Source organism: Perca flavescens, chromosome 12 (assembly GCF_004354835.1).
Source record: "Perca flavescens isolate YP-PL-M2 chromosome 12, PFLA_1.0, whole genome shotgun sequence".
NCBI lineage: Eukaryota > Metazoa > Chordata > Actinopteri > Perciformes > Percidae > Perca > Perca flavescens.
In genome coordinates this window covers 11,718,539-11,732,004 of record NC_041342.1, presented here as the reverse complement: position 1 = coordinate 11,732,004, position 13,466 = coordinate 11,718,539, and the positions used below count along the sequence as shown (strand labels likewise).

Below are 13,466 nucleotides of genomic sequence, written 5' to 3'. Positions count from 1 at the left end.
TACCAGCTGAGATCAGTTGCAGTTTTTTTTTTTTTTTAATCCGCAGCAGTTTCCGGATGACATTATGTGCTTAAATAAATGCAAAAGGTTTGTCGACTGTTGTAGAAACTGTTGATCTTTTAATGCAATATCTACATTGCCCATGATCGGCAACCACTCAGCCAATGTTCCAAAGGCACATTCTGTTTACTAATCTGATATTTTAAAAGGCTAACTGAGAAAACATTGGAGAACCCTTTTGCAATTATGTAAGCACAATGTAATCTGAAAACTGCTGGTATTCTGTCTGTAATGGAGTGGAATGGAAATTTGAGCGACTCCAAACTTTTGACCGGTAGTGTACATCAAACCCACAAGAGCCTTCAGAGCTTAATAAATGCTTGTACTGAATATACAGTTAGACAATCCCATTCAATTGTAACACAGAAGAATCCAATGCACTGGAACTGACCACCAAAAACACATTTATTTTCAAGTTAGTGATGAGTCCATGACCAAACCTGAGGTAAACTGCATTGCCAGAGCAGCATGTTTGCTCTTGCTTATTAACTGACCAGTGAGAATTGATAGTTTGATTCCCTTCGTTGCACATCCTTTAACATTGACTCATATTCTACATACTGCTCCTGACCCAGTCAACACAAGTATGCACAGTATACAGGAAAAGTGGCATGTATTTAGTCAAGGAACCCAATACACTTAATTTACACTAATACACAGAAGAACAGAATAGTCCTGATTATTTTACAATTTTAGCAGTTAAATAGAGTCTACAGCTGCAAGTGGAGGGAGCTGAGCAGGCAGGTTATTTCACATGGTGGAACAGCTTGTGCGCAACCTATGAAGAGAAGCAGAAAACAATTAGCATCTTTACTGGAAGACAAAGGCACAGAAGAAGAGCTTTCAAAAATCAAGTCACACAGTCTGGTTTCGTATGCCATTTGGGCACTGAAAGGGAAAGACCCCTCCATATTGTCTACACTTTCATACACACTCACACAATGGTCCCGTGCATGCAGGAAGTCAAAGAGTTCTTCCGTGCATTCTTCAGCAGTGTTGGATCGGGAGCCGACTCGGGCTTCACATGTTTCCAGACGCTCCTTGGTGTGCACACAGTGTTCAGTCTGCTCACACTTGGCTCGTATTGTTTCTAGAGGGTCCTGAGAGGGACAAAAAGCAAATGTGCTATATCAAGAAAACAAAAGACTGTTACAATACATTAACTATCAAATCAACTTAATCACATAACTGGTAATTTCCACGTATGTGTTAAATGCTACAGCCGGCAACATTGCACCGACATAATTCCTTGTCTCCACCTTTGATATCAAAGCCCGATTCTTCAGATTGACACTAAACATTGAACCACTGACAAATTAAAAACAATGCTCAAACTGATGCATTGAAGCATGGTAGTATTGATGGATTACTTTACTAACTTTTACATTACTTTACATACTATTGGGTAGCTTGTGAATTTCCCATGACGACAAATAAAGTCCTATCTAAACCTATGCATCATAATTTGTTGATTATATTAATCTGCAAAGTAACTAGAAACTGAAGCTTTCAAATGAACGTAGCGGTGTAAAAAGTACAATGTTCGGATCTTAACTGTAGAAGTATTCATGGAAAATTGCTGACTTTGTACGGTCTCGTAATTGTATCCAAACCAAATTAATGTGGCCTCATAACCTTGGCCTTTTTTCTGTTTTTTAGGTCTGTCCTTTATATCTTTTTAAAATATTTTTTATTGTTTTTATTGATTCCCATTGGGGAAATTGCAATGTATACTCTGTTAGAAATCACACAGGCCTGAAATACATACACATGCTCAGGACCTATTCATGCACTAATGGGCTGCTAGTGGGGGGGTATGGTGCCTCCTGGTGCCACTTTGGCAGTGCCCAGTAGGTGAACTGGCCTCTCTCCAGCTGACAATCCACACTCCGTACTTTGGTCCGTATGGGGACTTGAACCAGCAACAAACTCACCACCATGTCTTGCTCTTCTTCTTCCTCCTCTTCCTCCTCAGCATTTTCCTCCTGGTCAATGACAATAATAAAAGTGAATTACTTTGGCCTGAAAATTATAACTTTTTAAAAAGTTGGGTTGTATTAAAACTTCAGCTCAAACCAATACCAGCGGGCACTCAAGTCACAGTACATTAACGTTGCACCGCTTAACTGACCAGCAGAGTAGGGCTACTACGCTGCATGAGTTGGGTAACGTTAACTTGGCCAAACACACGTTCAAAAAGCGACTAAAAAGACAAATATTGGTATTTTTCAGTACCTCCTCTTCGGGGTCGTCGTACGTGATCATCTTCCTCTCGAAAACCATGATTGCGGCTCTGAAAATTGCCCAAACACCCGCACAGAGGACAGAAGTCCAAGCTCCTCAGCAGCACTGCTTTTTCGAGGACGTGAGGTCGTTCACGCGCAGGAAACGACGAGAAGTTTCACAGGATAACGTTTCCTATTGGTTAAAAGTGATGACTGAAGTTGCTCTGGTCCAATCATTGACTTAGATTTGGCGTGCAAGTTCCGCCCATACAAATGATGCGTGCGGAACTTTTGTTTTTTTGCTGTCGGGGAAGACGGACCGACAAACTGTCGCACGGCAGCAGTGATGGCGCTGCTCTTGGATTCTAGGATTATACTCAGAAAAGTTAAAGATTTAAGGTGTTTAACGCCAAGGAGAAACCGAGTGAAGGAAAAATGGGTATGTTGCCAATGCATAAATAAATAAAGCCGTTGATAATGGTCGTTATCTGTAAAACAATGTGCTCCCTCAGAGATGTAACATATATTTGTGTTTGCAGATGTCCAGCATAACTAGCCACATAGATTAGCCTACATAAAAGATTTTTTTGACAAAAACTATGTATACCTTGGCGAATTTAACCAATGAGAGTTATGTTAGCTCCTGAATTTAAAAAGTGATTTAAATAGAGCCAATATATTATCAGTTATGACTTCTGTAGCTACAGTAATCAATGAAATTGTCTAGTAAGACATACATTAACTTAATGATGATTCTGTTCTCTCATAAAGTGTAATGCAATGTATATCCTTTTAATTAGATTTTCATTGAAGAATAAGTGTACACTAGATTAGGGCTGGGTAATATCACAATATTTTTGACCAAATACCTCGATATCGATCCCGCAGCGATATTGTAGGTTTGACTATTGGTGCTTTCACAAAATATTTACACAATGAGATTTTAGATAAATAATCATCAGTAATGTGGATATAATGTCTAAGTGGGTAAAGGCAAATAATAGAACAGTTACAACAGTCTGGTAAGTTCAGAAAATGACATCACTTTACTGTAATGCAGCCTTTAAAACCAAGAAAAGACAACACTTATGCCATATTACGATATCCAAAATCCAAGACGACATCTAGTCTCATATCACGATATCCATATAATATCGATATATATTGCCCAGCTTTACACTAGATGGTCTTCCAGTTACCCATGCCCTTTAAAATGTTACATAGCAAAAAGAGAACATCAGAGGAAGTTAACGTTTGAAATGTGTGTTTCTGCTCTCTGATAGGCTGTCACACGTACCAAGCACCCTCCCACCAGTCTGGCCCTGCAGCACTTTGACGCCACCTACAGTGTCCAGCTGGGTCAGCTGTGGCCATCAGTCCGGGCCGCTTTGCTGTCCGAGAGGAAATACGGAGCCCTGCTCAATCATTTCTCCCACGATGCTGTTCTGGCAGACCTCGAAGCCCAGGGATGCAGGGACTTCCTCGGTGTCACAGCTACAGAAAGTAGGTGTGCATTTCCCAAGGCTTACTCTACTTTCCAATTCCGATTCTTATCTATTCTCCATTCCGATTCTTTTGAGGGGTGGAGTTGAAACGGATCACATGCTTTTTTCATAGATATGAGGAACATTTTATTTAGATTAAATCATTTTTTAGCTTTAGCCAAATTTTGGACCGCTGCTTACTGTGCTCCACGGCTGAAACACAAGAAGCGCCTGGAAGTATGGTGGCCGCTATGGAAACTAAAACTTTTGCGTGTTAAATTTGGAACTGATGAACCGATTCGAAACCAAATTTTTCCAAACGATTTCAAATAAAAAAACCATTCCATTGGAATAGTCATTTGTGAAACGATTCCAAGTTGGAACCGGTCCTCGACGCCCAATCCTACTTCTCTGAAAGCCTTAATATTGAACTCCCTTTTTTTTTCATCTCATTAAAAAGCACAATCTCTCTGCTCCATATGATCAAAATCTGCATTCTTCATCGTTTCTGCAGCTCAGCCATGCTTGGAGCAAAAACCCGAGGTTGCAACGGAGGAGGAATCCGTTTCTATGAAGAAATGTGACGGCGATAGTGAGCAGCTACCTCCTCTACAGCTCAGTCCTAACATCAAGTGTCTAGTGTTTCCTAGAGGGGATATCACGAGATTCAAGCCTGCTAGGTGAGCCTAGATATGTTACTTATCGGACAATAATTTGAGTCAAAGTGGTTGAACATTTAGACTCGAGGACCATTTTCTCTTCCAAATGAACCAAGAATGTGGCCATTATTAACAGAATTTCTAGAGTTTTTACTAGAGCCCGACCGATGAAGGATTTTTTTAGGCCGATATGGATACAAATATTTGGTGATTTAGAAATCTGATATATCGGCCGATGTATATAATAATAATAATTTTTTTAAATCCAGAAACGCGTAACAAAACATAAACAGATGAGTCTAAAATATGATAATGTAGTTTAAAAATAAACGTGTTTGTTTTATTGTCACAACAGAACACCGGAACATCAAAATATATTAAAGTTCTGATAAAGTGTGTAAAAATACAAACTTAAGATATGAAACTTAAAGTCCTTTTGAACAAAAACACATAAAAAAATCAAAAATCAAAGCGTATCTATGGTTGCCAACAGGGACATTGTAGTGGTGGACAAACTATGCAACGCCAACACTTATAACATGGTTGAAGGGTGTTTCGTCCAATTTTTAAATATTCATTTATCACAATCATTTATTTGTCATTATGAATTATTCAGATGAATTAATTTTTTTTTTTTTTTAAAAAGGGGGGAAAAAAATTTATTTATCGGCCATTATAAACGCTGATACCCATAGTTTGGAAAATGACTAATATCGGCCGATAATATCTAATTTTCGAAGTGCAGTCTGATATCGCCTTGTCCTTTGTCCTCTAAAGACCAGACATGTGTGGCTTGTTGGGTTACTATCTGATGGACGCAGCGTCTGTGTTGCCGTGTCTCGCGCTGGACGTCCAAGAAGGACACAATGTGCTCGACCTGTGTGCCGCTCCCGGAGGCAAGACCCTGGCTTTACTTCAGAGCCAGGCTATAGGTAAGAGGAGCGCGCTCATCTCTTTGTTTTTTTTCCCTCACTCAGTGCTGTCGTCATGTCTGTCGGTTCAGTTGCAGTTAACCCCGCCAATCGTCTGCGTTAAAGGTTTTTTGTGCGTAAACGACGCCTCGGTGTCTCGGACGCTGCGACTGAGGAAAGTCCTCCACAACTACGTTCCTAAGCCGCTTTTGACGGACGAGAAGCTGCGCATCACCTCTTTTGATGGCACCAAGTGGGGGGAAATCGAAAGGAACACATTCGACAGAGTAAGGCATTGTCATGTAATCGTGTTTCCAGCGACCCAAATTAGTTGCACGTTCATCCAAATACCACCACTTTGTCAACCTCCCCTTTTTTCTTTCTTCAGGTCCTTGTTGACGTCCCCTGCAACACAGACAGACATTCGCTCGTGGAGGACGACAACAATATATTCAGTAAGAGCAGGACCGGTGAGAGACGGAAGCTGCCAGAGCTGCAGCTGGAGCTGCTGCTGTAAGTTTTGGTGAAAACGTAAAGATAATGTGCTCATAATGTGGTTAAAACATTAGTTAGGATCGACGACCGTTCACTCCCAGAATAATTGGTGATGTGCGTTGCCGTTGTCTAACCCCGTTCTCTTCGGGAGACAACAACAAACTTCGAGCTAGCAACCTACACGCTGAAAATGGCAAGTTTTGAGGAAAATTTGGATCGTGCAACAAGGCAGGCCTGCCTGGTTTTTTGGGGAATGATTGTAAAGATTTACAAAAAATTTTTTTTTACGACATTTCCTCTCTAACTGGGAAGTTTTGAGACCGACTGGTGGTATTGCTGTGGACGAAGTACACACGGCGATACACTGGTGAGAGTAAATTAGGTTTAACCTTGTATCCATCTAATTGAAATAGCTCCTGTTACTGTATTGTGTGAACAGTTAACTTCATTTAATATTGTATGGGGCGTTTTTTTTTTTTTTTTTTTTTGGGGGCAAAAAACCAAAACAAGTTCCTTCCAGAGACTATTCTGCAGAGCCACCGTCGCTGCCTCCGGAGCTTAGCGCCGCCCAAGTCGATTGTGACTGGTTTAAAGAAATGCAAACAACCCAGACTGTTTTTTTTTTTTTTTTTTTTTTTTTTTACTCCTATCCCAGAATGTATATGTGGTGTAGCCAGACCTTACTCCACAGTGCTGTGGAGATAGGTCTGGCAATGCAAAACCAGGCGGGACGTGATTATTTTATATGAAGTAAACAAAGCCTCTCTCCGTCCTGCAGGGCGGGAATCGAAGCAGCTTGTCCAGGTGGGGAGATCCTTTACTCCACCTGCACACTCTCTCAAATCCAGAACCTGGGTGTGGTGGAACAGGCCGTCTACTTGGCTCAAGAGAACCACGGCATCCAGCTTCAGGTCAGTCAAACACACTCCCACTCACTCAGTGTCAGTGTCAACAAAAAACTGTATACTAGAGATTCAATGGGCCTTTCCCAATTCCCAAATTTGTACCTCCTCAATCCTCTGGCTTGTGACCCGCGCCATGTTGAAGGACGTCCCAATTCCCAAAATGCACATCAAAGAGTGAGGATCGAGGATGCACGTTCAATTAAAACTAAATATAGAAGTTGCCATCGACGTGTTGCTCATGTGACAGAGATCATAAAATACAGCGTATGACTAGCATGGAACAGCTGATGCAGCCCTTGCTGCACGTAATATTTAATTGAAGTCACTTTTAAATGACTGCTGCGAGGCGAAGATGTCTCATGTTTGTTAAATGCCTTGTCTCCTCGGCTCCTATCTCCTATGGGCGGGACTAAGACGCAAAGGAAAGGAATTGAGGAGAGGAATCGGGGATGCACAAACTGTGAATTGGGAAAGGGCTAATGACGCAACTCAGAAATAGTGGAAGATAAGCTATCATTAGGGTTTGGATTGTCAGGACTTCCTGATTTATGAAAACCGGAACCAAATCACAACAAATAATTTGACCTTTTTTTTTTTTTTTTTTTTTTTTTTTTCTCTCCTTGTCCTGATCATATCTACATTCAGGTTGTCGATCTGCGACCCCTCACACACATGTTTAGGAAAACCTTTCACTTTGTGCCCGACCTCCCCCTGGGTGAGATGGTCCTCCCACACTTAGCCGCTAACTTTGGCCCCATCTACATGTGCAAGCTGCGGCGGCTCACATAGACGGTGGAGCGGTGCTGAAGCTCGCGGACGTTTGAACGACGGCGTTGCAGCTTTCATGGACTGACGAGATGACCCTCTCTCCACCGCAGCTGTTGGAGCACAGCTGAAGGAGAGCTTTTAATCGCGGTGGTGGAGTGCCGAATCACTGGACAGAAAACGCAAAGAATCCAGTTCAAGGACCTGGAACGTGACGTTAATGGGGACGTATCCCCACGGTATTTTGCGGAGGCCAACCCACCTCCGCAAAAAATAACAAACTCCAACTGTTTCCTTAATGATTTTTATTTAAAAGTCCCATGGCATGAAAATTTCACTTTTATGAGTTTTTTTTAACATTAATATGAGTTCCCCCAGCCTGCCTATGGTCCCCCAGTGGCTAGAAATGGCAATAGGTGTAAACCGAGCCCTGGGTATCCTGCTCTGCCTTTGAGAAAATGAAAGCTCAGATGGGCCAATCTGGAATCTTCTCCTTATGAGGTCATAAGGATGGCACATCCTAAGGAAAGCTCATTGTGGGACTGGCTCTAGTGGCTGTAATTCTGCACCAAGGCTGAATTTCGGGAAAGAGACTTCGGATACAGTATTAGGGGACCACTAAGGTCTATATAAAAGAGACTTCAGATACAGTATTAGGGGACCACTAAGGTCTATATAAAAGAGACTTCAGATACAGTATTAGGGGACCACTAAGGTCTATATAAAAGAGACTTCAGATACAGTATTAGGGGACCACTAAGGTCTATATAAAAGCATCCAAAGAGGACCATGTCATGGGACCTTTAAATACTGTAGAGCAGGGATCTTCAACAGGGGGTCCGGGACCCCTGGGGGGGGTGGTCCTCAGAGTCAGTGCAGGGGGGACCTCAAAATTATTGTTAATTTAAGTAAAGAAACAAAACAAAAAAAGAACATCCGTAAGCACGACACAGCAGTCACTAAGCCCATCCACAGATCCAGTTACTCCTAAGAATTCACTGTGCCACATGTATGTTTAACATTAAAACATGATTCATAAAATCATGCAAACAATTATTAGGCCATTTTAAAAGCTTAGTTTTCTATGCACAAAAAAAGCTATGTATAAAGGCTTTAGGCCGCCCACACGTTATTGTAGGCCCAGTTTAATATGCAACATGTTATACATAATATTCAGTAGGTTGTCCCTGCTCCGTCTCTCTTTCAGTTAAGGGGTCCTTGGCTTGAAAAAATGTTGAAGACCCCTGCTGTAGAGTAACAGAATAAACAGCCTCTAATTAGGGCTGGGCAATATATCAATATTATATCGATATCGTGATGTGAGACTAGATATCGTCTTAGATTTTGGGCATTGTAATATCGTAACATGACATACTTTTCTGAACTTACCAGCCTGTTCGAGCTGTCCTATTATTTGCCTTAGACACCATGTCCACGTTACTGATGCTTATTTATCTAAAATCTAAGTGTGAAGATATTTTGTTAAAGCACCAATTGTCAACCCCAGAATATCTCCTCAATATCGATATCGAGGTATTTGGTCAAGAATATCGTGATATCTGATTTTCTCCCTATCGCCCAGCCCTACCTCTAAAAACTAAAACTAAACGACATATGTTCCATTTCAGCTCAGTGTGAGACTCTTGACTGTGTTTTGTCGTCCGTTACGGCCGTCGCTGCTTTCTCTCCTCGCCTTTTGATCGGCCTTTTGACACTGCAACAAAACGCCGTCCATCTCAGCTGAGAACAGAGAAATGTCTGGCTGAGTCCTTCCCCTTCCGGGAGCACTTAAAGGACAAATCCGGCGCAACCAGTCGAACGACGAACGCCATGCAACCCAGTAACCAGTAACATAGTTCAAGCACAGCGTTCGTGGTTCGACTAGTCCTGACTGTTTTCCCAAGATGGCTCCCGCATGTATAGGTGAACGGTACTGTCTTTTTATCTTTTTAATAAACTGTCTGTACTGTAAATCCCCCATATATTTAATGGACTGTCAAAGCGTGTGCAAAAACGGAAGTGACTAACAACTTCAGTTTTTTTAATCTCTTGAATGTAATAGCATAGAAGAAAGCCAGTGATGATAACTTAACAATGATGAAGGTGTTCATTAAATGTCATATCACATGGCATATGCACTCCTGTAACTTTTCACCAGCAAAACTTTTTTTTTATTTCAAATCACTATATTGCGGGTGATCTGGTTATCATCACACAGCCCCATGGGCAGCATTGAACTGCAGGACTTTTGGACTCAACCTAAAGGAGTGCCATATTTAATTTAGGGGATTCTTGGTTCAACATTTCTGTTTTTTCGGACTAAACCAGCTTTGCAATGTCTTTTTTTGAATGTAGTTTTATTTTGGCCCTGTAGGTGGCATCAGTAGCTAAAGATCAAAGGTATCCTGTATATTCTGTGCCCACTAGAGGACAATAAGGATATGTCTGCAAAGGTTCTAAGTTGACAGGAGCTCCAGTGTGTGTGTGTGTGTGTGTGTGTGTGTGTGTGTGTGTGTGTATATATGACTTTAGAGATCACATTACTGAAACACCCATTTCCATCAGAATTACCTGCTCTCTTTAACTCTCCAATGAAAATGAGTTTGGCTTGTTCTATGGTTATTCATCAGGTTTGATGGCTTTGCCTAATAACTCGGTATGTGGCTATGTGGAAGGAAGGCATAATGAACAGGCAGGTAATGACTTATTTGACCATTTGGCATTCTCACATCAGAATCTGTGCAACTTTCATTATTACATCTGGATCGACTCTGTTTTGCATTGACATCAGCCAGCGGTGAAATGGTTCCCCCTATCACTGCCTAATGTGAGCAGAGAGGTGCCTCTTTTTCCATCACACCGCCGATGACCCTTTATGTTGTCCTGTCCAGGCAATGTAGCGTGAAAAAGGTGTGTGTGTGTGTGTGTGTGTGTGTGTCTAACGAGTCCACCATCCACATCCCACCGTCATTAAGCTGCTCCAAGTGCAGGAGCCAGCTCCCATCCCCACGCAGGGATGGACGGCAGCCATGCGGCTCCCAGATGAACATTAAAGAGGCAGCAGAGAGCTAAAATGGGACGTCTAGCCCTGTTTTTGCGCCTCCGCCTTTTTTTTTTTTTTTTTTTTTTTTATTCCACAGATGAGTGCAGATAATTTTCTGTGGGATTGTGAGTGATTACTGTATTACTGCGGTAAAAGGGGGATGTATCTGGGAATGCAGAGGGAATTAATGACACATAAAAACTATTTTTGTATTGACTGCTTTCGTCTCCAGGGCCTCGGATGCCTCCTCGCACATCTTGTGATTACCTAAACGTATTGTAAATATGTGTTTCCTATGGGCTCTTCCATAAATTTACATGTTTTAACACTCAGGAGACAGCAGACTGTTAGAGATGAGTTACTCTCTCTTCTGCCTATCTATAGACTCGACCGGCTGTCTGCCTTTTTATTATTGAATTAGCCAATGAAGCGCTGTGCATTTGTGTCCCTGCGTGTAAAGCCCTGTGTTAGGGAGACGCATGCTGTGTATTAGAAAGATGAATATTATGGATTTAACTACACAACCGTGCTTCTGTTGCCTTTTCAAATACAATTTAAATGTTGCATTTCTTCGCTAATGAACACTCAAAACGCTGTAATGGTGTTGTGTTCTCACCTAGTACCACACAAGCTAATACTGAGTGAATGAGCTTGTGCACATTAGAAATGGCCGCCATATATTGAAAACTGAGCACCTACAGTAGGTTGTAATATGACAGCAGAAGGGAGAAAGCAGCTGAAACCTAAACCTCTGAAGAGAAATGGGTGTTACAGACCTTTTTATGTGTCTGAATGGGTTGATTACCTGCCAAGACGGCACCGGCGATGTGGATGGGAACATTGTCCGATGTCTTGGAGGAAGTAAACGCATAACACAGTAGACCCATTTTGTCTGTGCTGAGATATTTGGGCGCCCGCGATATCTTTGTTTGCATTAAACGTTCAGCTAAACTTAAAGGAACATGCCGACTTATTCACCGTGTCGCCCAGAGTTGGATAAGTCCATACATACCCTTCTCATCTCCATGCGTGTCATTACTCTGTCTGACGCACCCACCGCTAGCCTAGCTTAGCACAGATCCTGGAGGTAACCGGCTCCAACTAGCCTACTGCTCCCAGTAAGTGACAAAATAACGGCAACATTTTCCTATTTACATGTTGTGATTTGTATTATAGTCACAGCGTGTACAAAAAACAAGGTCCCATGAGACACAGCCATCTTCTAACCACATACTGGGAACTATATTCTCAGAAGGCGAAGCACTGCTACTTGGGCGGAGTGATTAGCACAACACCTGAAAAGCACCGTTGTTACTCTCTGCTCCTCACCACGGGGCTTCTCAGGCGCTGTGAGCAAATCACTCCGCCCAAGTAGCAGAAGTAGCAGTGCTTCGCCTTCTGAGAATATAGTTCCCAGTATGTATACGGTTAGAAGATGGCTGTGTCTCATGTGACCTTGTTATTTGTACATGCTGTGACTATAATACAAATCACAACATGTAAATAGTCACTTATTGGGAGCAGTAGGCTAGTTGGAGCCGGTTACCTCCAGGATCTGTGCTAAGCTAGGCTAGCGGTGGGTGCGTCAGACAGAGTTAGGACACTCACAGAGATGAGAAAGGTATGTATGGACTTATCTAACTCTGGGGGACACGGGGAATAAGACAAAGTCCCAATAAGCCGGTTTGCAGCTGCCGGTTACAGCATTCTTGCTCAATACTGGACCAATTTCAAAGATCAGTCTATGGACCTTTTTTCACAGCAGACATTTTGACTTGTCATAGTAGGAAAAGCACAACTGAGATTGATAACCTTAACGATGGCTCAATTCCATCAAGTATCCCAGTGAGCTATTTCAGTGAGTCAGCATGCACAATACCAGGGCCTCTCCTAAGTGGAATGCAGCCATCATTAATGGTTTTGAATACACCTGTGCTTTTCCTACTATGATATGTCAACATGTCTGCCATGAAAAAGGTCTATTAGACACAAATGCATGGGGAAATCCATGGGTCCAGGGTTGAAAAACATAGACATTTCCCTTTTTAAGGTGCCTTTCGTAAAGAGACGCATGGTGACTTTTCACACCTACAGCGTAGGCTTTGCGTACAACCATAAATCAGCCTTAAGTTGTACTTTGTGTACGTAAAGCAGATGCTGCTGATGCTGCGGGTTTCCAGCCCAGAGATGGAGATCAGACGTGTGTCCCAGGTGGCGGAGGCAGAGGGGATTTCACCGCTGGGGGCGGGGGGCGGGGGGGTGTCTTTGTCGCAGACGCACTGTGTAGACTGAGCCCAGCAGGATGCTGCTGCTCTCAGCCACAGGGCGGGTACAAAATGCTGTAGTTTGTTTTTTTACCTCTTTTCTAGGCATTTGTGAAAAGATCTTTTGTCTCACGTTTCACTGAAACTCCTGTTACAGTACCTTCATTCTCTTCAGTTTTTTGCAACTAGTTTTTATTTATTTTTTTATTCCATAATTCACAGTTAATGGCTGTTTTTCGAGGAAATTGAACTCCAACAAATAGATCTACGTCCACGACTGTGACGAGTGACGCTCCCAAAATAGATTTGCAGACTTACTGGATCTCAAACTCTGGAACGTTAAACATTCTGTCATGATTGCATTTGTACTTTTCAATAGATACTTGTGTTCATAATATGGTTGGGCCGGGCTGTATAATATTAGATAATATGTCAACTGTCAGAGATTTTGTCTGTACCATTAATACAGAGGTAACAATCTTTTTAACAACTCCGTTAAAGTTGCTAATCAATCCACAGGCGCTCTTTTTGGGAAGTATTTAATTTGCAGAATAACTCATTACAGTCTGTTTTTTTTTTCCATTAACAGTTTCTAAATTGATTTTCCAGTAAATTTGTTGTATTACAATATATATTGATATGGGGATTATAATAA

General features: G+C 41.9%; 2 protein-coding genes across 2 annotated transcripts; one reads left to right on the top strand and one right to left on the bottom strand.

Annotated features, from left to right (window-relative positions):
- Positions 1-444: 444 nt before the first annotated feature.
- On the bottom strand, positions 445-2,463 carry LOC114565203 (cytochrome b-c1 complex subunit 6, mitochondrial). The gene is made up of 4 exons (XM_028593107.1): positions 2,296-2,463; positions 1,995-2,045; positions 999-1,160; positions 445-838 (listed from the first exon to the last, which is right to left on the bottom strand). The coding sequence occupies exons 1-4, from the start codon at positions 2,341-2,343 to the stop codon at positions 806-808; spliced, it is 294 nt and encodes a 97-aa protein (XP_028448908.1). The 5' UTR covers positions 2,344-2,463; the 3' UTR covers positions 445-805.
- An 80-nt stretch (positions 2,464-2,543) lies between these two features.
- On the top strand, positions 2,544-7,873 carry nsun4 (NOP2/Sun RNA methyltransferase 4). Its single transcript, XM_028593105.1, has 8 exons — positions 2,544-2,724; positions 3,569-3,788; positions 4,284-4,449; positions 5,206-5,360; positions 5,466-5,626; positions 5,728-5,852; positions 6,613-6,745; positions 7,385-7,873. The coding sequence occupies exons 1-8, from the start codon at positions 2,632-2,634 to the stop codon at positions 7,526-7,528; spliced, it is 1,197 nt and encodes a 398-aa protein (XP_028448906.1). The 5' UTR covers positions 2,544-2,631; the 3' UTR covers positions 7,529-7,873.
- The last annotated feature ends 5,593 nt before the right edge of the window (positions 7,874-13,466 follow it).